We start from the raw sequence: 25,588 nt of genomic DNA, 5'->3' as shown, positions 1-25,588 counted from the left end.
AAATTTACTTTCATCTGAAAAGAGGACTTTGGACCACTGAGCAACAGTCCAGTTCTTTTTCTCCACAGCCCAGGTAAGACGCTTCTGACATTGTCTCTGGTTCAGGAGTGGCTTGACATGAGGAATGTGACATTTGTAGCCCATGTCTAGGATTCATCTGTGTGTAGTGGCTCTTGATGCGCTGATGCCAGCCTCAGTCCACTCCTTGTGAAGCTCCCCCAAGCACTGCCATGGCTGGAGAATCCCTCAACTCCGCCTCCAGCCTCCGAGGCCCAGACTCTGCCTCGGCCCGTAGACCCAGTGGCTCCACCTCGGCTCCTAGCTCCCTCGCCTCCACAGTCACCCGTCGATCCATCAGCTCCACCGGGCTCCCTCGTCCCTCCAGCTCTGCCTTGGTCGGGCATCGACTCCGATGGGCTCCTTCTTCCCGCCATCTCCACATTGGTCCTCAGTCGCTCCGGCTCTGCCGCGGATCTCTGGATCTCCGGATCTCCGGCTCCGCCTCGGTCGCCAGAGCCCTCGGCTCCACCCTGGCCCCCCGGATCCTCGGCATCCCCCTGGCTCGTTGGCTCTCCGCCTTGTCTCCTCCAATACCTGCTCCGCCGCCATTGGTCGGCCCCCTGGAGTCAGCGGCCATTCCTCCTCCATGGCTCCTCCCTCCATCGGCTACACCGTGGGTCGACATTATAGCTTTGGCCGGGGTCCAGCTGGGCTCCTCCTGCTCCGGGCCCCTCCTGTTTCCTCCCTGGCTCCTTCCTCCTTCATCACCCGCGGTTATGGCTGTGGCCTGGGTCCTGCTGAGCTCCTCCTGCTCCGGGTCCCTCCTGTCTCCTACCTGGCTCCTCCCTCCTTCGTCGCCCCCCTTGGTCTCGGTCTGCCGGCCTCCTTCCGGATATCCGTCCTCTGCCGGAGCCTCTACCTGTCATGTCTGCCTGCCAGCCCTTTGCCTTCCCCTGTCACCATCCCACATCCACTCCTTTATCCTCCTCCTAAAGTCACCCTCCGTCCCTCCCTCTGTCTCCACGGCGAGAGGACGCGCCTTCCGGGAGGGGGGCGATCTGTCACACCCCTGTGGACTGTTGATTGTGGTTTCTCCCTCTGTGTCCTTATTTGGTTGTTCCTGTTCTCATTAGTTAATCACCTCATTGTGCTCACCTGTCTGCCCCTCGTTATCTGCCCTATATCAGTTCCTGTCTCTTGTATTCTAGTTGGTCGGTTATTGTTGATGTCTACTCTACCCTTTGTGCTACGTGTGATTACCCTGTCTGGATTTCCTTTTGTCAGTTTATTAAATATCATTGTATTCGTCATCTTCGTCGTTCTGCCTGATCTCTAGAACACCCTGCCCGTGACATTATGGAAGCTTGTTTCCGCAACAGCATTATATATATAAATGTGTATGCATAATATAAAATAAAAGTGCATGTCTAATAATAAATAACTGATGTAGTGATTTTTCACAAAGGTTAAATGTGAATGTTCTTTCAGAAATTATATAGGGCAAATTCATTTTGCAGGCAGTCATGCAGTTATTCTTGAACACATATTATAAAAATAGGCAATGAAACACTAATCAACAGTGAAACCAATCATTTAAAGAACATGAATCCATTGCAAACATGATGTACGTCTGGTTGTCTGGTCCTCACACCTGTCCGTAGTTCCAGGCGCGTTCAGACACATCGTCATAAGCTCCATGATAGATGATCCCCAGCTCATTCATAACACACTCTTCACGCTCCTCCTCCTCATCATCCAGGAACACAGGATCCGCTTTGAAAGAAACAACAGTTAGCATAGCTCATATCTCTTTTTTCCCCATGCACACAATTTAGAAAGTACTGAGACTGCACATTTTTAAGAGAGTATATATAAAATGGCAGCTTTTCCCATAAAATAATAAATTTCAGACCTGGTGACCACGGGTTGAAGAGGATGTAGATGTCTGTGCTCGGATTCCTCCTGTCCTGCGGATGCCGTAGGGGGTTACCACACCGATATATATTATGTATTTTCCCACAATGCATTCTGGGGAGGTTGTGATGCCCATTGTGACAACATTTTCGCTGGTCTCTACGATCCGGCCTCTCCAAATACTCTGTCACTCCTCAGTGGGGAAAACAGGAATGTAGGTGCCCTTGCTGTATTGAGGACTCGGTCCTAGTGCACAACAACAGATCACACTGCCATATATAGTATTATGAGCTTTATCTTTGTGCAGAAATGTGCACTAATGTTCAAAAACTGTAAAATATTATTACAATTCAAAATGAATGGTTTTCTTTCCTAATCTCTTTTAAAATGCTATTTATTCATGTGATGAAAAGCTGAATTTTCAGCATCATTACTCCAGTCTTCATTGTCAGATGATCCTTCAGAAATCATAATAATATGCTGATTTGCTGCTCAAGAAACATTTCTGATTAGTATCAATGTTGATAAATAGAAAGTTGAAAAAAAAAACATTTATTTTAAACAAAAATCATTTGTTACACTCTAAATATCTTTACAATTACTTTTGATCAATTTAACGTGTCCTTGCTGAATAAAAGTTTTTTTTTTTTAAATCGCAAACTTTTGAATGGCTGTGTATAGTAAAGTCTGTTCTGAACAACTAGGTTTACTCACATTGTTTGCTTTGTCCGTTTGTAAACTCATTTTCCAGGAAAAAGCACCTTACCAACTTGTCATCATTTTGACTTCCTTCAGATCACGTGCTCTGTTTCTTTAAATATCAGTGCCCAAATGTGCATGTGCATTAACAGCTGGATGTGGTAAATATTATCAGCAACAGGAGAAGTGCACTGAAGGGAAGTGTCATGAATCCGATCCGTGGACTTCCGTCCGATCGCCACCAGAGGTCACTCATCCATCATATTTTGACTCTCACTACACTGACTGTTGCACGTCACCACGGACTACATTTCCCATGCACCATTTCACTAATCACACCTCTCACCTGAAACCAGTCACACACACTACATAACACCCACTCAGTTCCTGCTCAGATCGCCGAGTATTGTTTAGCGTGTATCACTGCTATAGCTGATAGCTACCTTACGGAGCCTGCTTTAGTTTTCTAGCCTTATCTTAGTCTTGCCTTGTCTGTTTCCTCATGTTCTGATCATTGCCTGTGTACTTTGGATTACCTCTCTCGTCTTGCCCTGTTCGGATACTGTTTGCCCGTCTGGACCTTTGCCTTGTACCTGGATTATCTCTCTAGTCTCGCCCTGTTGGATTACGTTCGTCGTCGACTGACCCTCGCTTGTTTACCGGACTGCTCTTGCCTTGTCTTCTACATACCAGTTTGCCATTGTCTGACCTATGCCTGTTTCTGACCACGTCTTCTAAATAACGCTTGCAAATGGATCCGCACATCTCGCCATGATTGAATTGCAAATATTCATTACAGTTTTAAATGTTAAAGTTGTTAAAAACATTTTCAATATTTCAATACTTTTTTTTACAGTACTTTTAAATCAATACTTTTATTCAAGAAGGATGCATTAAATTGATCAAAAGTGACAGTAAAGACATTTATAATGTTACAAAAGATATCCATTTCAAATAAATGCTGTTCTTTTGAACTTTCTATTCATTAAAGAAACTTGTAAAAATGCATCACTGTTTCCACAAACATTTTCAACATTGATAATAATCAGAAATGTTTCTTGATCAGCAAATCAGCATATTAGAATGATTTCTGAAGGATCATGTGACACTGAAGACTGGAGCAATGATGCTGAAAATTCAGCTTTGATCACAGGAATAAATTACATTTTAAAATATATTCAAATAGAAGGCAGTTATTTTAAATTTAAATAATATTTCACAATATTACTGCTTTTACTGTATTTCTAATCAAATAAATGCCGCCTTGGTGAGCAATCAAACTTTTGAACAGTAGTTGACAATTTGAACACTTCACTATTAAACATGTTAAAGTGCACTAACCTGGTTTATTTTTAGATAGAAAGGTGGCACTGGTCTGCAGAAACTGGAACCTGGAGTCTGGGAGAACATCAGTATGGCTTCTGCCTTCATTTATATATAGGGCTGGAATAACGCTGTGTCTGTAAGAGCAGCATCACACATCATGGTGGGCGTGTCTATGCAGATTAGCACTGTTAAAGCAGAGGGTGTGTATGTGTGAGATTAGAGTGGAAGTGCAAGCTACCGCATTAGTGTGGCTTGTAGTGAACAGAAATGTGACTGAATAAAGACACAAGTGTGGAATCTATCATGTCCTTCTCTTCTGCCTGGGCAGAGCAGATTTAAAGGAATAATTCACCAAAAAATGAAACTTTGCTGAAAATGTACTCACTCTCCGGCCATCCAAGATGTAGATGAGTTTGTTTCTTCATGGGAACAGATTTGGAGAAATTCAGCATTTCATCACTTGCCCACCAATGGATCCTCTGCAGTGAATGGGTGTTTAAACTGTTGCTTCTGGCCAAATCCATAATCCATAATAATGCTTCACTGATAAATGGATTGTTTACTTTTCGTAGGGCTCTTAAAAGCACGATATGCATAAAAGCACTGATTCAAAATGTGCAATGTGGGATGCAAACATCAAGGTTTCTTTGTTTTTAAGAATCTTGCAAACAGCAAAACACAGTAACTTTCAAAACTGAATTATGACTTAAATCGGCTCTGTCCTGTGGGGTGTGGCTCCATGAAAACTGATATCAAATCAATCAAATTCACTCACTCAAGTCATCATTCACTCAACTTTTTCCCCCTCAGTTCCACTGCTGACGGAGTTTCTGCATATTGCATTTGTAAGGCAGAAAAAGTACAGATAGCGTTTATTACACTGAAAATGTTCCACTATTTAAACAGTAAAACTGATATCCTTTCTTCAGTATGTTTGGATTCCAGTAAACATCCTTACCACAAAATTGATTGACATGAGAAGCAAAAGATATTGCATAAGATATTAATTTATCTTAAAGGGGTCATATGATGCTATTTTTAAAGGTCATTATTTCGTGTATTTGGTGTAACAGAATATGTTGACATGCTTTAATGTTCAAAAAACACATTATTTTTCAAATACTGTACATTATTGTAGGTCCTCTATGCCCCGCCTCTCTCAAACACGTCGATTTCAACAAAGCCCCCTCCTTTGACAAGCGCAGTCTGCTCTGATTGGCCAGCTGACCCAGTGCATTGTGATTGGCCGAACACCGCAAGCACTCGTCGGAAATGTAACGCCCCTTACCATAATCGCGAGCTTCAGCTTTCAAAGTAAATATCAAGACAGTTAATAATGTCGTTAATTTTACCATCAGTTCAAGCCCGAAAGGGCAACAGAGTCGCGTGACAGACACAGTGATGATGCAGTACACAAGCCGTGGTTAAGACAGCTGACGTGCTATGATTTCTGACAGACAGTTCACTCTCATGTGATGTGACCCTGTTCCCCTCAGCACCAAGAGCTTGTAACACTCCAAAGAGAAAGGAAAACTTGAAATCGCATCAGATGACCCCTTTAAATGTATTTAGTCTTGTTCCACTCTCAAATGACTATATATTGCATTATGGATCTTCTGGGCACTTTGTGTCATTGCTTCAGGCGTTCTATATGGAAATATCTTGTTTTGCCAAAGTTTCTTAGGGGAAACATGATGTCCGAACCCCTTTGGACGCTTTGGGAGAGTATGAGTCACAGGCATGAGCTCAACTTTAGATTGAGCAGCAGCTCTGGAGAACAGGCAACTTTCTTACACCATGAACTTGAACGCAGAAGATGTAATGCCTTGGTACAATATGAGAGCTTGTCGAAGCAGATTAACAAGCAAGTTAAATCTAGTTGCATAACACAGGTTGGACACAGTCTACAGCTTATAAATGGGCTTTTCATTAACATTTTTTGGTGGGACTAGCAGGTCATAAGTATATTTTGTGTGTGTGTGTGTGTGTGTGTTTTTATCTGATCAAGACACTCCCCCTGATGCATTCGACACAAATGAACCTTCCTGAGCACCAAATACTGATTCAAAACAAAGCATCATGATATAGAGTAAGTTAAAGCACATATGGCATGAGCAACACTGACCACAAGGTTCCTCTTTGATTTCCGCCATATACCCATGCGAGCAGTAGACGGTGCTTCCTTGTGCGAGTTACAGAAAACCACAGGTTAGTCACGTGATCACACTTTCACGGTCAGCGTTCTGTTCCGCTCTACTGTTGTTCTATGTATGGTATGAAGTCAATCGCTTATGTCTAAAAGTTATTGAGGTATGAAACGATGTTGATGTCAAAAATATAGCTTAAGAGGAAGAACCAAGGAGAACGAAGACAGACGGACAAAGATGGAAACGCAGAGCGAGGATCCCTTATTCTTGGGTGAGATAAGTATGATCATGATTGAAGTAGATGTAGACATATATGGACATGCACACAAATGAGGAAACATGAATGTCATTGCATTAGACAAAATATCAAAGCAAGTGGTCATATCAAATATCAAATATCAAAAGCAAGCAAATCTGAATATCTAAAATGCTGCGGGATCTTTATTCTTCACTAACAAACCAACAAAGTGTGTCACAATACTTACTGTCCTCATTTTCAACACTATATCTCGTCACAGCAACAAACTGCTTTTTGTCAAATGTTTTTCTTTAAATGTGTGTTTGTTTGACATTTGCTTTGAAATTTTGTTATTTAATGCAATAAAACTCAGATGTTTTTTAAGTATGGCTTAGGTCTGTACATACCTTTTGGGGTAATTCAGGCTTTGTCTCTCTAAAAAGACAGTGACATGACACCAAACATTACCTTTCTCTCACAGACAAGAGGCCACAGGCAGCTGAGGCCAATGGAGGAAGTCTGAGTCACCAGCTATCTTCTCTTCCTGAACTTCGCTTGGTTTTACTAGGCCGCAAAGGTGCTGGGAAAAGCTCAGTGGGAAACACCATCCTAGGCCTGGCGGGAGGGTTTGAGACAGGCAAACCGACCGAGGAGTGCGTGAAGAGGCGAGGCGACGTGGCAGGAAGGCGCGTTACAGTTGTGGACACCCCAGGCTGGGAATGGTACTATTCTGTGAATGGGACTCCAGGTTGGGTGAGGAGAGAAACGAAGCGAAGCATGACCTTGTGTCCACCAGGTCCCCACACCGTCCTTCTAGTGGTGAGATCCTGTACGTCAGTGACAGCCGACTACCATCGGCAGATCGAGGAGCATCTGGAACTGCTGGGCAAAGCGGTGTGGGATCACACGCTGGTGCTGTTCACCCGAGGGGATGAACTGGGCTCCGTTCCCATCGAACAGAGGATTCGAAACGGCGGCAAGGCCTGCCAGATGCTCCTGGAACGATGCGGAAACAGGTTCCACGTTTTGGAGAACAAGCGGCGCGTTGACGATGGATCACAGGTGAAGGAACTGATGAGGAAGATGCATAAACTGATGGAAGAGAGAGAGGGGAGATATTATGAGACAGATCTGTTGCTTCTGGAGCTGGAGGTAGAGAGCAAACGGAGGGCACGAGAAAGGAGGAAAAAACAGAGGCTGATGGAGGCACAGACGCATAGAGGAACCATCAGAGCCGTGCTGATGAGTGAGTAGACTATTAAAAGTGATGTTCTTCCTTAGTATTTCTACTTTTCTACTATACTTATTCAGATGAACGCAATTATTAACATTAAAATACTGTTTCAGGTCAAAATGACAGAGAATTAAGGCTCAAACAAGATATACATTTACTTGTGATGCAAAATGTCATGAGTTTAAGCCTAAAATTTACCAAAATGCACTGAATTTGTGCTTAAAACAAGAAAACATAACTGCTAATGCAGTATGAAAAATTAACTCAAAGGCAAAACAAGTGTATTGTTCTAAACCCACTGGCAGTTGTTTTCTTGTTTTAAGCATAAACTCAGTTCATTTTTGATAACTTTTTCAGAAAACAATGTCATGTATCTTGATTTAAGGATGTTTAGAAAACTGTACTGGAAAATAAGACAAAAGCACTTTTTTTGTAGTTCTTTCAATTCAACACAGACAGATTGTATATTATTGTATTGTGCGGAAGTCAGAGCTATTTTCTAAATGTGAGTTTCAGATACTTGCATAAATGTTTCTCTAGAGAGGAAATTGAACAATAGGTTCCAACTGTCTGACAACACTGGATTTTCCATTATCTTTTTAGACTTAGAAGATTTTTTTTTAAATAACTTTGATTAATTCCAATTGCCAAATTATCTATTCAGATTAAACTTCTAAAATGGTTTGTCAAAAATTAAACAGTTCCTTTGAATTGGTTCTAAGAATGATTCACTCACAAAAGAATGATTCACTCAAACATTTTACCAAACACTGGCTGATTAAATATTTTAGAGCAGAGCGTAACTACAAAAATGTACATTCACTCCAGAAATGTCCATTACTTCTATTAATTTTCATAAATTTCCTTTTCCAGTCCTTGTAAACACAATTTTAACATTCATAATCATGAGAACCCCGTTGGAAGTTCTGTACAATGCTTTAACTTTCAGAAACCCTTATATTTATTGAAATGACAGCATTTTCAACAGCAAAGATTGAAGGTTATAAGATCAAAAAGTAATTTCAATAAATAAAGAATTCTGCCAACTGCAGCACTGTACAGGACATCTCTTCTCTCCACAAAATCATCACACAGAAATAAATCATTTGTCATGATTTACTCACTTCATGTTGCTCCAAGTTTGTATGTACATTCGCCTATTTCTTTCTGTGAAACACACACACACACACACACACACAAAACTGTTAATGCAGCAATTTTCCATATAATGCAAAAATAAATAAATAAAAATAAAAAAGTAAATACATAAATAAATAAATAATCTCACAAAAAAACATGTATAGTATTCATGGTATTTTGTATTTTTTTGGAGCATGTTTACTTTAATAAAAAAAAAAAATTCAGGGCCCTATTTTAACGATCTAAACGCATGGTCTAAAGCGCACAGCGCAATTGCGCTTAGGGCGTGTCCGAATCCACTTTTGCTAGTTTAAGGACGGGAAAAATGGTCGGCGAGCCCGGCCCATGGTCTTAAAGGGTAGTCCCTATTCTCTTAACGAGTAATGGGTGTGTTTTGGGCGTAACGTGCCATAAACCAATCAGAGTCTCATGTCCATCCCCTTTAAAAGCCAGTTGCGCTCGCGCCATGGCGGGTTCGCTATTTACATGGCGGAATGTAATTTTTCATTTTTTAAAAATGTTTATGTGCTGCTGCGCGTCCCTGTGTGTGTTATAAGCAAAGTGTACGCGCGTTGTGCACCCACCTATAGGCGCATATTACTAGTGCGCTCTTTAAATAACAAATAAAAAATATTGCGCCAGACTTTAGACCAGGTTTTTGTTGACTGTACGTGCGTTGTGGACTCGCCTATAGGCACATATTGCTAACGAGCTCTTTAAATAACAAATAAAAAAAATAATGTGCCATTGACTTTGGACCAGGTTTAAGTTGGTCAATGGTGCAGTCTATTTCAGTTGCCTCAAAATAGCAATGCGCCTGAACACACCTTGTTTTCAGACCAGCACGCCCATGGGCGCACAAATGCATTTGCTATTTAAACAACGTGGTGCAGGACGTGCAAATTACAACTGCATCGGCCTGAAACCAAGCGGCAACCTCCCGCTCTCTCTCATGAAGCCAGCGCGGAAGTGGCTGGCTGCAAAAGGGAGTCAATCCCATAGACTCCCCCGGGTGACGTCACGGACACTACGTCCATGTTTTTATACAGTCTATGACTGAAACTAGCAAAAAACACTTGCGTCGCGCCTGGCGCCGCATTGCGCCGGCCGTCTGATAGAGCCCTTAAAGTGAATGATTATGTAAACCCCAGTTATGGAATTAATTAATTTATAATTCCATTTCAGCAGCAAGGCTATTTTCAAGGTGAAAATGGAATAAATAACAAAAGTCAATTAACAAAACACAATATCGTGGCACAGGACGTGAAAATGACAACTGCGTTGGGCTGAAACTAGCAAAAAACACTTGCGTCGCGCCTGGCGCCGCATTGCGCCGGGCGTCTGATAGAGCCCTTAAAGTGAATGATTATGTAAACCCCAATTATGGAATTAATTAATTTATAATTCCATTTCAGCAGTAAGGCTATTTTCAAGGTGAAAACGGAATAAATAACAAAAGTCAATTAACAAAACACAATATAAGATATTTAATGCTAATACAAGACAAAAATGGTAAAATACATTCTAAAATTCAGGTGATACTTTTTAAAATACTGTACATCAGTTAAACACATCGCTGAATAATATTTTTGTCTATTTACATTAAAAACAGTACAGTCCAACAGAAATGCAAATATGTAAATTCTATGTGTGATCTGATGGCATGCAAACACTACAATTTTGTAAGATCTTAATAGAGGCCTACATAATACATTTTCAAAGTGATGTAGTTAACCTTTGTTTGACAAACACACTTAATAATAATAATATTGTATCTTAATAATATTTGAACAAAAGCCATTATTTACAACTAAAAGCTTCATTTATTTATTTTATTTTTTTTGTGTATTGTTTCTCCTGTCTCTGCTAGATGATAATCCACAAACTGAAGACTTGGATGAGAGGAATCTCTTCTCCAGAGGTTCACGGCGTCTCCCAGAGCTGAGACTGGTTCTGCTGGGAGAGAGAGAGACGGGGAAAAGCTCCGCCGGGAACGCCATCCTCGGAGGACCGGGATACTTTCAAAGCAGAGCAGCCACAGAGGAGTGCTCGAGACAGCAGACGGAGGTTTCTAACCGACTGGTGACGGTGGTGGATGTGCCCGGATGGGAGGGTGGACCGGAGGGATTAACTCCAGAGAGAGTGAAGCGAGAGATCGGACTGAGCGTGACACTGTGTCCTCCTGGACCTCATGCATTTCTACTGGCATTGAGAGTGGACGCGCTCGTCCAAGCACAGTCAGTGCGGGAGCACTTGGAGCTTTTGGGAGAGGCAATTTGGAGACATACACTTCTTTTATTCACGAGGGGCGACCAGCTACGAGAGGGAGTCACCATCGAGCAGCACATCCAAGGAGGAGGAAAGGATCTTCGTTGGTTGGTGGAACGATGTTCAAACAGGTTCCACGTCATCAGCAGCAACTCTTGTTTGGAATCTCGGAATTCCAAAACACAGATAACGGAACTTCTGGAGAAGATCGAGAAGATGGTGGCGGGAAATCGTTGCGAGGCCTTCTCGCCACTAGTGCATGAGATTCAAGACTTAGGGAGACAAAAGAATGAGAAATTCCAGCTGAAGGTCAAGGAGTTTAGCGAGAAGCTTCAACGGCAGGAGGAAGAACTGAAGAAGATGAAGGAACGAGAGGTCAGGAGCATTCGGTGGTTTTTCGAAAGACGCAAAAAAGACAAAGTACAATCTCCCGGGAAGACTGAGAGGGAAGAGGTGCTGTACCGAGGCGAAGATGACAGGAGAAGCGTGATGGGTGAGCTGGAGGAGAGGATGGCGTGGTTGACGGAAGACAAGGAGCGAGAGATACAAGAGCTGAGCGCTGAAATCAGCAAAGTCATGGTGACTCTCCATCAGGCACTGAAAGAGAAAGAGCAACTGCTGATGAGATTAGAGGAGAGAGAGCGAGAGGGGGAAGAACTTAAAGAGAAAGTGGAAGAACTTCAGATGAAACTGCTGGAAATGGAGCGCATGGGTGCCGTGAAAGAGCAAGAATGGAAAGAGAGCGAGGCTGAGATTCAGCATGCACACCTGGATGAGATAAATGAACTTCAAAGCAAACTGTTGGACGCTGAGAAAGATAATGATAGGATGAGAGGAAAGGTTGAGGAAGCTCAAAAAGAGATGGATGCATCACAACGCAGGTATGAAAAAGAGGCTGTTTGGCAAAAGCAAGAGATGGAGAATAAACTGAAAGAAAAGGACAATGAAACTGAAAACATTTTAAGAGAAATCGAGGAGGTGAAACTGAACACTGAGGGCAGAGAAAGAGAACAAAGTGAGAGATTCAGTAAACAAGCTGAGAAGAGAGAGAAAGAGATGGACAAGCTGAGCGAGGTGATAGAGATGATGACCAAAGAGATGGAGCAGCTACGGATGTCCTATCAAAAGCAAGTGAAAACGACAGAAGCCGAGAGAGAAATGCATGCAGAAACTGTGGAGAAATACAACACACTCATTGATAAACTCGTAGGGAAAGATGAGGAAATAGAGCGAACCATGAGAGAGAAAGAAAAGGAGCTACATCGAAATGCTGAAACGCAAGAGAAACTTCAGCAAAAAGATAATGAAATAGTTAAATTAAGACAAAGAGACCAGGAAAATGTGCAAGAAATTGAGACACTGAAGCAAAACATTAGCGAAAAACAGAGGGATATAGATAAGTTAAAAGACACTGTGCAGGCAAATACGGAAAAACACGCAGCTGAACTTCAAGTTTTGAGGGAGGAGTTGAAAACAAAAGAAATTGTAATAGACAAATTAAAACAAAGAGACCTGGAGAAAGACAAAGACACTCACAAACTAAAGCAAAACATTAACGAAAAACAAACTGATATTGAAAACTTAGAAGACAGAATTGAAGAAAATGCAGTACAACTAAAACTTTTATGGGAAGAATTGAAGGTAAAAGAAGAAGAAAACGAAAAATTAAGACAAAGAGACCAGGAGAAAGAACGAGAGATTGACATGCTTAGGCAAAACATTAGCGAAAAACAGAAAGACATTGAAAAGTTAAGAGATGATATTGAAGCACATATTGAAAAAAGTGCAGCTAAACGCAAGCATTTTGAGGAAGAGCTGGAAATAAAAGAAGAGGAAATAACCAAATTAGGACAAAGAGACCTGGAGAAAGACACAGAAATTCACACACTTAAGAAAAATATTATTAGCCAACAGCAGGATGCTGAAAAATTAAAAGACAGCATGCAGTTGAATATTGAAGAAAGTGCTGCTCAATTGAAGCATTTAGAGGAAGAATTCAAAATAAAAGACAACGAAATGATCCAGTTAAGAGCAAGAGACATGGAAAAAGACAGAGACATGAACACAATGCGAGAAAACGTTAGCGAAAAACAGAAAGAGGTTGAAAAGTTAAGAGAGAGTATTAAGACACATGTCGAGGAAAGTGCAGCTAAACAAAAACATTTAGAGGAAGAACTACTGACAAAAGATGTTGAAATAACCAAATTAAACCAAAAAGGGAAAGATGAGGAAATAGAGCGAACCATGAGAGAGAAAGAAAAGGAGCTACATCGAAATGCTGAAACGCAAGAGAAACTTCAGCAAAAAGATAATGAAATAGTTAAATTAAGACAAAGAGACCAGGAAAATGTGCAAGAAATTGAGACACTGAAGCAAAACATTAGCGAAAAACAGAGGGATATAGATAAGTTAAAAGACACTGTGCAGGCAAATACGGAAAAACACGCAGCTGAACTTCAAGTTTTGAGGGAGGAGTTGAAAACAAAAGAAATTGTAATAGACAAATTAAAACAAAGAGACCTGGAGAAAGACAAAGACACTCACAAACTAAAGCAAAACATTAACGAAAAACAAACTGATATTGAAAACTTAGAAGACAGAATTGAAGAAAATGCAGTACAACTAAAACTTTTATGGGAAGAATTGAAGGTAAAAGAAGAAGAAAATGAAAAATTAAGACAAAGAGACCAGGAGAAAGAACGAGAGATTGACATGCTTAGGCAAAACATTAGCGAAAAACAGAAAGACATTGAAAAGTTAAGAGATGATATTGAAGCACATATTGAAAAAAGTGCAGCTAAACGCAAGCATTTTGAGGAAGAGCTGGAAATAAAAGAAGAGGAGATAACCAAATTAGGACAAAGAGACCTGGAGAAAGACACAGAAATTCACACACTTAAGAAAAATATTATTAGCCAACAGCAGGATGCTGAAAAATTAAAAGACAGCATGCAGTTGAATATTGAAGAAAGTGCTGCTCAATTGAAGCATTTAGAGGAAGAATTCAAAATAAAAGACAACGAAATGATCCAGTTAAGAGCAAGAGACATGGAAAAAGACAGAGACATGAACACAATGCGAGAAAACGTTAGCGAAAAACAGAAAGAGGTTGAAAAGTTAAGAGAGAGTATTAAGACACATGTCGAGGAAAGTGCAGCTAAACAAAAACATTTAGAGGAAGAACTACTGACAAAAGATGTTGAAATAACCAAATTAAACCAAAAAGACATGGAGAAAGACAATGAAATGGACAGACTGCTGCAAAACATCAACAAAAAACATGGAAAAGAAATAGAAAAGCTGGAAAACAGCATTCAAGCAAATACCGAAGAAGCTGCTGCTCAACTAAAACATCTAGAAGAAGAGTTTGATGCAAAAATAGAGGCCTACAAAAGAAAGAATGCAATGATGGAAGAGGAGATGGAAAACATAAAAAAACAGCATGAGGAAACAGAAAGACACTTGGACGAGCTGAGACAACAGATGAGGGAAGAGCGAGAACAAAACAACGTCCTACAAAAAGTAAATGCAGAACTGGAAAAAGAATTAGAAGAGCTGAAGTGTAAATGTGAGGGCTATGAGAAAGATCTTCAGAGTGAGTTAAATCGCTATGAGAAACAGATGAAAGAAATTAAAGGGTTTGAACAAGAGATAGATGAGTTAAAACGGCTGCAGGAGGAGAAGGAGAAAGAGAAAGAGAGCGATATGCAAGACATGAAGGCATATTATGAGAAAAGATTAAGAGAAAGGCATGAAGAGCATGAGATGAAAGAAATAGAGAGAGAACAAGAGCTTCACAGGAGAGAAAGGGAGATAGAAAAGAAGGAAGAGAAATTAGCACAAAACAAACGAGATTTGGTAAATAGAGTTGATGAAATGAATAGGCGAGAACAGGATTTGGATGTGCAAATGTACAGGATTAGAGAAGAGGAGAAGAATCTGGAAAACGAGAGTCAGAATAACAAACGTCTGGCTGTAGATCTGGTGCGAATGAGAGAGGAGATTGAGAAAAGAGCGGAAGAGCTTATGGATAGAGAGGAAAATTTAAAAGTGCAGGAGCAGCAGATAAAATGTAAAAAGGATGAGCTACAAGCAATGGAGAATATACTGGAGACCAAGGAAATGGAAATGAAAGATCTGACTGAAAAGCAGGAGAAAAATATGGAAAATCTTAGACAGCAGCTGGAGAGGAGAGAACAAGAGCTGCTGAAAACGGAGGCAAATTTTGTTAAAGAACAACGCAGGCTTAAGGAAGAAGAAAAATCTTTGGAGGTGCTCAGAGCAAATTTGGAAATGAGAGAAAATGAACTTAATAAACGAGAGCAGATGTGGGAAGTGAAAACCCAAGAGCTGTCAAAGATCTCAGAGGAATTTGAAAATAACAAACACAATGTGGAGAAATGGCAAGCCGAGTTGAGTAATAAGGAATATGATCTTCTGCAAAAATTAAATGGACTGCAGATAAAGGAGCAAGCACTTGAGCAGAGGGAACAGGACCTTGAACTCAAAGGTCAAAGACTAATGGAGCAACATCGAGATCTGGAAAATAAGCAGCAAAACCAGACAGCTTCATTTGACAAACGCGACATGGAGCTCGAGAGCATTAGAGAAGCGTTAGGAAAAAGGGAGCAAGAGCTGATAAAAGGCGAAGAAGCACTTTCTCAAAGAGAGCAGAAGCTGAAGAGTGAAGAAATCTATTTGGAGAAAAGACAGCAAGTCATGCAAAATAGGGAACAACAGCATGAAGACATGTTGCACAGTCTCAAGAAACAGCAGGATGTTTTGAAAGACAGAGAACACTCTTTAGATACCAGAGAAACAGACCTGCGCCAACAGGAATCAGAGCTTGCAATGAGAGATAATGACATGACGGATAAACACAAACTTTTGCAGAACCAAGAATTAGATCTGAAAAAGAAAGCGAGCGATGTTGAGAACAAAACACAAATGCTGGAGCTCCAGAAAACAACACTAGATGAAAGAGAGAAAAAGCTTGAGGAATGTCAAAACCAACTGGACAGCAAAATGCTGGAGCTAAATAATGAACAAGACAAGGTGAAGAAGAAGCGAGAAGAACTTGAGAAATGGGAGAAGTATTTTTATAACACAGAGCTCAAATGGATACACAAAGAGTCTTTCTCAGGGTATCAGCGATTGACAAACAGCGCTGAATTGAATGGGAAACGAATTGAAGCCGAAGACATCCATCGAATGCATCAAGAAGTAGGAGTGGATGGTGGCGTTTGTGATGCAAAAGACACCAGAAGTGAAGAGCAACTGGAGTTGGCTACTATTAACTGTGCAAATAACAGATTGGTAAAGAATCAAAGGGTTAAACGAACACTAGAGGCCAAGCAAAAAGGGAAAGATGGTGAGAGTGACAATTCTGATGGCGAAAGTGAGGAAGACTTCTATGAATCCTCAAGCACCAGTTTCCAACCTGCCCTACATACACCCTGGCCTGTGTCTGAGCTAAGGCTGATGCTTTTAGGAGACTCCTGGTCGTCCCGTCACCCAGCGAGATGCACCATCGTGGGGCCTGATGCAGAAAGAAGCAACAACCCTTGGAGGGGAGACATATTCGGCAGGCAGCTCACTCTCATAGAGCCTCAGGGCCTGAAATGGAGATCTGCATCTGACAGTAAAGACATATTTCAAAAACATCTCTCTCAAAGTGTGTCTCTGTGTCAACCTGGACCACACGCCTTCATCCTGGTGATTCCTGCTTACGTATCCTTCACTGGTCCGTACAGGTGTGAGGTAGAACGTACCATGTCTGCGCTAGGAGAAGCATCGTGGAGGCACACTATTGTTCTGCTCACCTGGGGGGAAACATTAGGAGAGAGCGTCCAGCAGCATATTAAGAGAAACAGCGACCTGGAGCGGCTGGTTCGAAAGTGTGGGAATAGATGCCATGTGCTTGACAATGGACACCGGGAATCTGATGTGGTGAAGTTGCTGGAGAAGGTGGAGGAGATGCTGCGAGGAAACAGTGGACGATACTACAAAGTGGGCTGAAAATGAGCGTTAAGGATTTAAACTGAGCCTTTATGACTGTGAATGATATTTAAATTATGATAAATCCAACAGATTGTCTTGACATTCTTGGCTTTATCTGAAAATAAACCATTTTCAAACTACTTTCGTTTAGAATTAAATATTTGTTTTTGTACAAAAGAGTTACAGCAAGTCATACATGCAAGTATAATGTAATTCACACACTTACCAGACGATGACGGACTTGTATTAGATTTTCCACTAGATCATTGGCTGCACAATCAATACTGTTATTCACAGTATTTTGTAATCTTCAGCTAATCTATTAGCAAATATGATTAAGAAACGCTCTTTTCTCAGTTTTTAATACTATACAATGAGGTAAAGTACATGATTCATTTCCAAACCGTCTCAAGTAAACAGACATATTTGTAACTATTATTTCAGTCTGAAAAATGAATCATTATTTAGCCGCGCTCCTCATAATGTGTTGCGAGAATTGGAAAGATATAAAGACGCTAAATTAGTTACATTTAACAATCATTCAAGCATTTTCAGGGATTCTCCGAAACATAAACAGAATGGATTTTCCATTAGTGCCTCAGTGAAGTGGCGTCTTGCTGTGCTTCCGCTGCGATTCTGACAGGTAAATTATTACCTTTAAAAAAAGGGGGTCTGTTTCGTCTGAAAGAGAAACTCTTTCCATCGAGTGAAAAACACATTTGAAATGGAATTCTCTTTTATGGCCCTCAGACAGCAAACCCAAATGCTTACATATAATCTGAGGTAATTGCGCGATGGCTTCGGATATTCCTCCGCCTCGCCATTACGCGAGTCGTTAGATGGGTGAAATGTTGGAAAATAGTCCCTCAGCAGCGTTTCATTTCCCCCCACAACATTTGTATCTGTCTGCAGGGGGTCTATTTCCAAGCCGTTTGAAAGAATCTTAATAATAATTTATCACTTATGACTCAAGTAGAGATGTTATTTTATCAGACCACGTTGTTAGATTTTAGGGAAACACTTCAATTAGAGGAAAATAATATGCAATCTAACTGAAAGAGTGCATTAGTCGACTCCTCTCATTTGTCCATTAATTGTTATTTTAGGTTTTCTAGTCATTATCTGCACTATAGCCTTTTAAGGTAATGAACACGAACATAATTTCACCAGCATAAACTTCAAATTTCAGTCACCTCTTCAACCACTAGACTGTTGTGTATTCATTGCTATGCTTATTGTATGTATAGTGAATCCAGCTATCTCTAATGGATGATAAAACCTCTTGACAATTCTAATTAGACTAAATTCACAGCAATTACCATATGCCCATTTCTCTTTTGGTCAGATCAGAACAAGCAGTGCTGAAGATTTTATATGTTCGGGTGTAAAACATTCACTCCATTCATGTTTCACCTTCTAATCACATTGTTTTAGCATGACTGAATGAAAAGTTTCCAAATGCAGCATGTGTAACAGAACATGTTGACTAACAGACACATTTACAAAGTTCATTATTGCGCAAAGGTGTCGACAGTCTGTGAAAAGGGTTCATCTAAATATGTCTGGTAGACACAGACAGTAGCAATAAATGTGATCATATTAAATAATAGAGCAAGAATCAATTTTTGTACAAGTTTGTCTTTATAATGCAACAGGTTTTAATACAATGAGTCCAAATAATGCTTTATGTTTTATAGTCGCATGTTTGGCATAGGCCCATCAACTGTTGAGAGACCCTGACCCCCCAGATGCCCTTTAAAATGCCCTCTTTGGTGCTTATATTTCTGTTTTCAAGAACTTCAGATGCTGTCTGCAGCATAGTGTGCAGCAAACTTATAAAGGTCAAACTGATCCTCGCGCAATGGTCAAAACCGTGCGCATCAGAGATCAGGATTGTAAGCAATGGTGTAGGAGCAATCATAAGACCTTCGTGTGAGCGCCAAAGGCCATTTGCATTTTGTGTTGCTCCCCTTTGTTGCCATACACTATTTTCATATGGTGTAGCTTGATGTTGCATTCATGCAACATTAATTGTGGTTGAGGTTAAATCAGAACAGAGGGAGCCATTATTGCTGTTTCACAGCAATATAAATGAGGCATTTCTAGAATATTTATTTACTGCAGTACTGTCTTGTATCATTGCTCTCTTGGTTAGCTGGATTGATTTGTATATGTTTGAAACATACATATAGAATGGTTTGTCATACGTGGGCATGGTCAAGACAGGAGCATTCTGTAACTCTTTTTTTTTCAATTATTCAAATGCTATTAATGCATCAGTAGTCCTTATCAAGGGTGCTTTAAGATTTTGATGGCCCACCTGTTTCATTAGTGCTCTAAGTGGAGCTGTTTTGATTGCATAATCGTCATTATATATATTATATATAATAATATATAATATACTAAATATATTATTAATAAAATATAAAGCATTAAACATAGATTATGGGCTTGTTTGGAACATGTATGGGTTTAAATGAAAACCATATTTTATAAGCCCATTCTGACTTTTCATGTTTGCAAATAAAAAGTGCTACAGCACCATTATTTGTTTTATTTTTCAAGTAATATTTTTTTAGTTCAAAATATTGATAAATATAAATATTTTTCATTAGGAGCTCAACTAAAACATATTTGTTTTGACGAATGTAAAATATCAAGGTTAGATTAACTCATTATTAAGATTATATCATGACCACGCCTCCTCACACTGGTGCTGCGAGTCAGTTAACGACGCCATTTTGTCACAGTAATGCGGTTGTGTGTGAATTCAACGAGCTGTGGATGAGAAGGTGGAAACTTTGTTTTAGATAAGTTAGTTGTATGGGCGTTATTTGCCGCCATTTACCTTTTATCGCTCTTTCTTTTCCTCGAGAGACTGTGATTGGCGAAAATTGTTTGTAAACAACGGGACATTTCTCATCCGTTAGCTAACGTTAGCTTTCTCGCGCGCCAGCAGCGGACAAAACCGCGCTTGAACCTCGGACCAGCGAGATCGACTGAGATTATTTTCATCTTTTCCTTTTTCTTTTTCACTCGATGTTGTTTATGAGGAGTGTAAGTTAATTTTACTCATACAGCAGCCGCGATTGCAGCGGAGGAGACGATGGTGGCGCTAATATGGTGAGTGCAATAATTTAACGACCACGTTTAATAGACATGGCTGTTGTTTGAAAGAGTACGTTTAAATTAATTAACGGTATAAATACAAAAACGGATGAATATACTTCTGTTCTATCTAGGTTCAGAGCCCTTTTAATGACTATCTTGTTTTGGAAGGAAGAAGAAATGGAAGAGATGCTTTGGAAGTGTAAGTATGGCCCTCATAACTGTGAAAAGAGAGCACAGCAAACGTTATATAAACATTAAAGGGGTCATATGATGTGATTTCAAGTTCAAGTTTTCCTTTCTCTTTGGAGTGTTACAAGCTCTTGGTGCATGAAGATTTTTATAAAAGTTATTTAAATATCCTAATTTAACCAAGGCCTAGTCCTGGCTTAAGCTAAGCCCTGTCTGTGAAACCCTGTCTCTATGTTCAAACATGGAAGTTATACAAGAACGAAACAATGTCGTTGTTCACATCAGGCATGTACATACATTTAAATTACTTTATGCACTAAAATGTACACTTATGCCACCTCACAGCAAAACTCCAGATCAGCTGTATGTCATGTGGGTTAACGGAGACCTGTTCTGAGGAGGATCACTTTATTGACTGGCACACTGCACAATTAAATGTAAACCCTTAAGTCAGATGCCCTTATAAAGACTGTAACTTTAATGTTTGCTCTTCACAGAAAAGTTGCAAACGACAAGCCCAGATGGCATTTCAAAGGCCAGCTCTTTTTACAGTAAACCAGGTACGTATAAGTGCATTCATCCCATGTTGTATTTGCCATAATTACAAGATTCCAACTTGGAAAAATAATTCATGTCCTTGTAGAACTCATAATGACCATCTGTAATCTGGGAATTTTCTGAGAGCTTCTACTTGTACCTGACTGCTGCAGATTAATTTAGGCATCAATAGTGTTGCCATAGAAACACACACTTCCCGGTCCAAGGACATGAACAGCTCTATGTAGAACATGGTGTGAACGCAGCATATGATCTTGAGTATTTAACAACAGCATTATCTAACTGACTTGATACATGAACAGCTCTAAGTAGAACATGGTGTGAACGCAGCATATGATCTTGAGTATTTAACAACAGCATTATCTAACTGACTTGATAATGTCTTTATCGATCTGTTTCTTCCTCTGTTAGGATGCAGCTGACAAGACAGACTCCAGTAAGAATCCTCAGCGTTGATCAAGCAAGTCCACAGCTAACCCAGCTAGAGTGGGAATCATCTTGGATGAAAACTTTGTAATGGATGAACCGAACGATCTCAGGCCTTCTATGTCCATTTGTTCAGACTGATTTATGCTCTGCACCTGGACTAAGTGCATGAAAAGCACTTTATATTTTATTCAGCAGGTAATGCTCAACCTCGGAAAAGGTGAGTTAGCACCTAAAATTCAGTACTGCCAATATTGTGAACTCAGAGTGGAATAAAACCATATAGTTTTGATGCCATCTGTTGTGATTCTGAGATAAATTGTTTTATGTTAGTTTGTTTGTTAAACTAATTTTTTCATGTTTTATGGGGAAATGTTTTCAGATAAAAAATTCATGTTTTGTTGTGTTTTTAAATTAACATTTGGAATTGATTTAAAATAAAACAGAACATTGCATGAATGTTCCTTTATTTGTTTGCTTTTCTCTTAATTTTCTAGTTTAACAAATTGGAAAAATAAAACAACTGATATAGATTTAACTTGGAAATTACACTGAAAAAAATGTTACATTCATCCAATTAAAAAAACTTAGGGTAATGATTCACATCTATATATTTTTAAATTGAGCCAACGAAAAAAAATAATAACTTGTCCTAAACAATATTTCCTATGTCTATGAAAACTATAATAAAAATAAATTTCTTAAATGAGAATTTTTGTTTTGATCAAATCTATATTTTTTTGTTTAGATCAAAAATAGATTTTAAATTAATTGACTTTCTTCAACAAGAAAAATATACTTTGCCAGGTTTTATAAAATAGTTTTCATAGACATAGACAATATTGCTTAGGGCAAGTTATTTATTTTTCATTGGCTCAAGTTAAAAAATATAGATGTGAATCATTACCCTAATTTTTTTAATTGGATGAATGAAACATTGAGCACTGTTGTTTTTATTTAATTTTATTTATTTATTTATTTAATTTTATTATTTTTTTATAATATGCCTGAGCTGAATATTTAAAAAAAAAAATCGTATTTGTGTCTGTATGTTTGAGTTAATTTTAATATGAATGCAACTGTCTGCCTGGCCCGCTCTAGTCAATACATTGAATAGTTGCCATGTCATAATTACAAAAGTTTTTCATCATTTGTACAGCTCTGAAAATTACTTTTACAAAGCATACTACATTTTATCATATTATTTTGAATAAGGACAAGTTTGAATTTGATCTAATTTAATAAATAAACCAGGCGAAGACCAGAGGTCCAGTCTCGACTTTATCATATGAAGCTAATCACTATCAGAATTTGTTTTACTGCATAAATTCACAAAGTCATACCTCAAATGTGCATTTGTAAATGGTAATGTGCTTTAAAAATGTGGTAACACAAAGCATAAGGACTACAACATTTGTCCAACTCATCAAGCACACCATAAATGTTAGTAATTTTCATGGAAAATTAATATAAAAAGGTGTGTATACCTTTACTTAATTCCATATAATAATATGATTTATAGTTTATGATCAAAGAGACATTCCCAGAATTCTATGCATTATCCATTAAATTACACAGAATGGAATGAGTACATCAAGTTCCCAGACGAGCTACAAAGTACATATTCTGACATTATATTATATGAGTAATGTATTCATGTTTTAACGAGTTAGCTAGCATAATGTAAAGCTAACAAAAAGTAATGTAGAAACATACTGCACTAGAAAACATTGGTAGAGCCGACCTTGCTGGAAAAGCACAACCATACAGAAAAGCAGCTGTTTTTAAACAAAATGCATTTTCATGAAAGCAGTATCAGTATACAATATTCTAACCTGGGAATGTAACAGTTGTTGGCCGTTAGGATGTGTAACTGTGACATGATAATTATCACTATGATTGTACATTCAAAATAAAAGGTATGCAGAAACCTGTTTTGCAATATAAATAAAAGGTTAGTTCTGAATGCAAATATGAATGCAAAATATGCAAAAGTAGAATTGGGAAAGGGTTTTCTTTGAAGTAGTTGTGTTATGTCAACAGATATTAGAGAGTGGAGGGCAGTCTTTCCTAACCATCAAGATGACCCGAGAAATAAATTAATCCCATAAATAACCATTTCCCCCCAAAATCATGTCATATTTACTCACCCTCATGTCGTTCCAAACCTGTATGATTTTCTGTCCTCATGGAGCACAAAAGAAGGTTAATGATTAATCGACAGTTTGTTGCCAGTGAAACTACTTAATAGATACTCTTAAACATTTTAGATTTAATTTTATATATCCATCAGATTTGTTCTACATTAAATAGTTCAACCAACCATTAGTTTCAAAAATCCACATACCCTAAGTATGGTGCTTTAAAGTGTGTTGGAAACCTTATTTTCATATTCAAAGACTGATTACATTGACGCAGGGTGTCTTGGTGTTTTTCCAGGTATCACCTGCCCCCTTTGGAGCTCTATTTAAGCAGCATCCTGATCAAATACATATCACTTTTCTGGCTTTTATCAGACGAGCTGATCTTGAGAAGTTCATCAGTCTACAGTCATCTACAGTATGTGAGTATACTTCCAGTGACGAGCACTTAAGATGTAATTCATGAAGTTTACAGCTTATTATACTTTGCATGGCATTATTACAGGATTACACATCCATGTATTCCAACCCTGTTCCTAGATGCATGTCAACAGTGAACAGTGAAAATCATACAGCGTATTGATTTTAAAAATTAATACTCAAGGGACATGTACTAGTAATATATAATATTTTTGATTGCCAATGATACTGTTGATCTGTGATGTAACTTTCAGATCTATTAACTTCAAAGATGTCCTACCCAACAACTCTGTTTGAAATTGGTGGTGGAGGAGGTTCTTCATTTTCATTTACGGGTGAGGACAATGGTGCCAGTTTAGAGAAGATCGGGGTCTGGGTGGGAGGATCTCAGGTGAAGGCTGTCAAGGTTTGGCTTTCAGATGGCAGAAGTGATACCTTTGGAAAACCAGCCGGACCGTATCAAGAGTACGCGTTCAAGCCTGGTGAGCGTTTCACCTCACTGTCCCTCTGGGGGAACGGAGCAGGAACACGTCTTGGAGCCATCAAATTCAAGACCAGTGAGAGGAGAATTTTTTGCAATGATGACAAGCTGGGGTTTAAAAAAAAGAATATCCCATTGATGTCGGCTCTGGTTATTGTTTGGGAGTTGAAGGAAGATCTGGTGCAGATATTGACTGCATGGGATTCATGTTTCTCAATGCGGTTCAATCAACAGTTCTCACCAATGTCAACTATACCACAATAAACCAACTGACACCACGGGTATCAGTGGAAGAGATCAAATCTGTCACTTACACAAACGGCTCTTCTGCCGAACAACCACAAAAAATTGAAACCTCAACGACAGTGACCAAAAAATCTTCATGGTCGATGAGTAACAGCTTTGCAGCAAAATTTTATATGGAAGTGAAGGCTGGGATTCCAGAGGTTCTAGAACTTTCTACAGGATTCAGTTTTTAGTGTTGGAAAACAAAGCACCTATAGTCTGGAGCAGACAGATGAGAGAAAGGAAACTCTGTCTTACACTATAAATGTGCCACCTAAAAAGAAGGTGGATGTTGACATCACCATCGGCAGAGTAACGTTTGACCTGCCTTACACTGGCACAGTGAAGATGACTTGCAAGAACGGCAGTGTGTTACAGTATGAAACCAAGGGCCAATACAGAGGCATCACTTACACTGATATCAAAATGAATATTCAAGAATCTGATCTGTGATCTGCGTGTCAAGACAGATTGTTTTTGGCTGGTCTTTTTCTGATTTTACCAGCAATGTGTCAGTTGTTCTACATTTAATTATCTTGTTTGAGCCTTTTTCCCTCTGGTCCATTTCCATTTCTGGTCCAAATGGCACTTTGCTCAATGATTTTAAACGGGGGTAACACATACTGTGCATTATTTTGTCTAAATAATCTTTTCTGATTCTATTACAAAATATACATATAGCTTCATACTTTGTGTAATCACCTTATCAATATTCACTAAAATCTCTAATAATTTGATTATTTGATGTACTTGCTCACATAAGAATTTCAAATGTGTTTACTCTTACATTTAATAAAAGCATTAAATGAGCCCTGTGTGTAGACTCAAGTTTTGTTTTATTTACAATAATGGTTTCATTTTAAGTCATTATTATTATTATTAGTGTTCCATTTGATTGATAATGTGAACTTTGTATAATTAATTTTATTGACTATACAAAACTGTTCTAAATAGGCGCTTGATACAATACTGGATTCAAAACACACCAAAATCCCCACACCTTAACGTTAT

The 25,588-nt window shown here is 39.1% G+C and overlaps 1 protein-coding gene and 2 pseudogenes across 1 annotated transcript; 2 read left to right on the top strand and 1 right to left on the bottom strand.

Moving 5' to 3' along the window:
• LOC107685419 (coagulation factor XIII A chain-like) overlaps positions 1 to 6,092 on the bottom strand; it is a 16,373-nt pseudogene extending 10,281 nt beyond the window's left edge.
• Positions 6,093 to 6,206: 114 nt separating this feature from the next.
• Positions 6,207 to 17,090, top strand: LOC107685413 (trichohyalin-like). The gene is made up of 3 exons (XM_016481988.1): positions 6,207 to 6,357; positions 6,806 to 7,570; positions 10,569 to 17,090. Exons 1-3 carry the CDS (start codon positions 6,324 to 6,326, stop codon positions 16,982 to 16,984), a joined length of 7,215 nt encoding a protein of 2,404 aa, XP_016337474.1. The 5' UTR covers positions 6,207 to 6,323; the 3' UTR covers positions 16,985 to 17,090.
• Positions 17,091 to 23,761: 6,671 nt separating this feature from the next.
• On the top strand, positions 23,762 to 25,365 carry LOC107685412 (natterin-like protein; annotated as a pseudogene).
• Positions 25,366 to 25,588: the final 223 nt, after the last annotated feature.

Source organism: Sinocyclocheilus anshuiensis, unplaced genomic scaffold, assembly GCF_001515605.1.
Source record: "Sinocyclocheilus anshuiensis isolate Anshui unplaced genomic scaffold, SAMN03320099.WGS_v1.1 scaffold1058, whole genome shotgun sequence".
Taxonomy (NCBI): domain Eukaryota; kingdom Metazoa; phylum Chordata; class Actinopteri; order Cypriniformes; family Cyprinidae; genus Sinocyclocheilus; species Sinocyclocheilus anshuiensis.
Note: the sequence above shows the minus strand (reverse complement) of the source record. Positions and strands in the feature narration are given on the sequence as shown.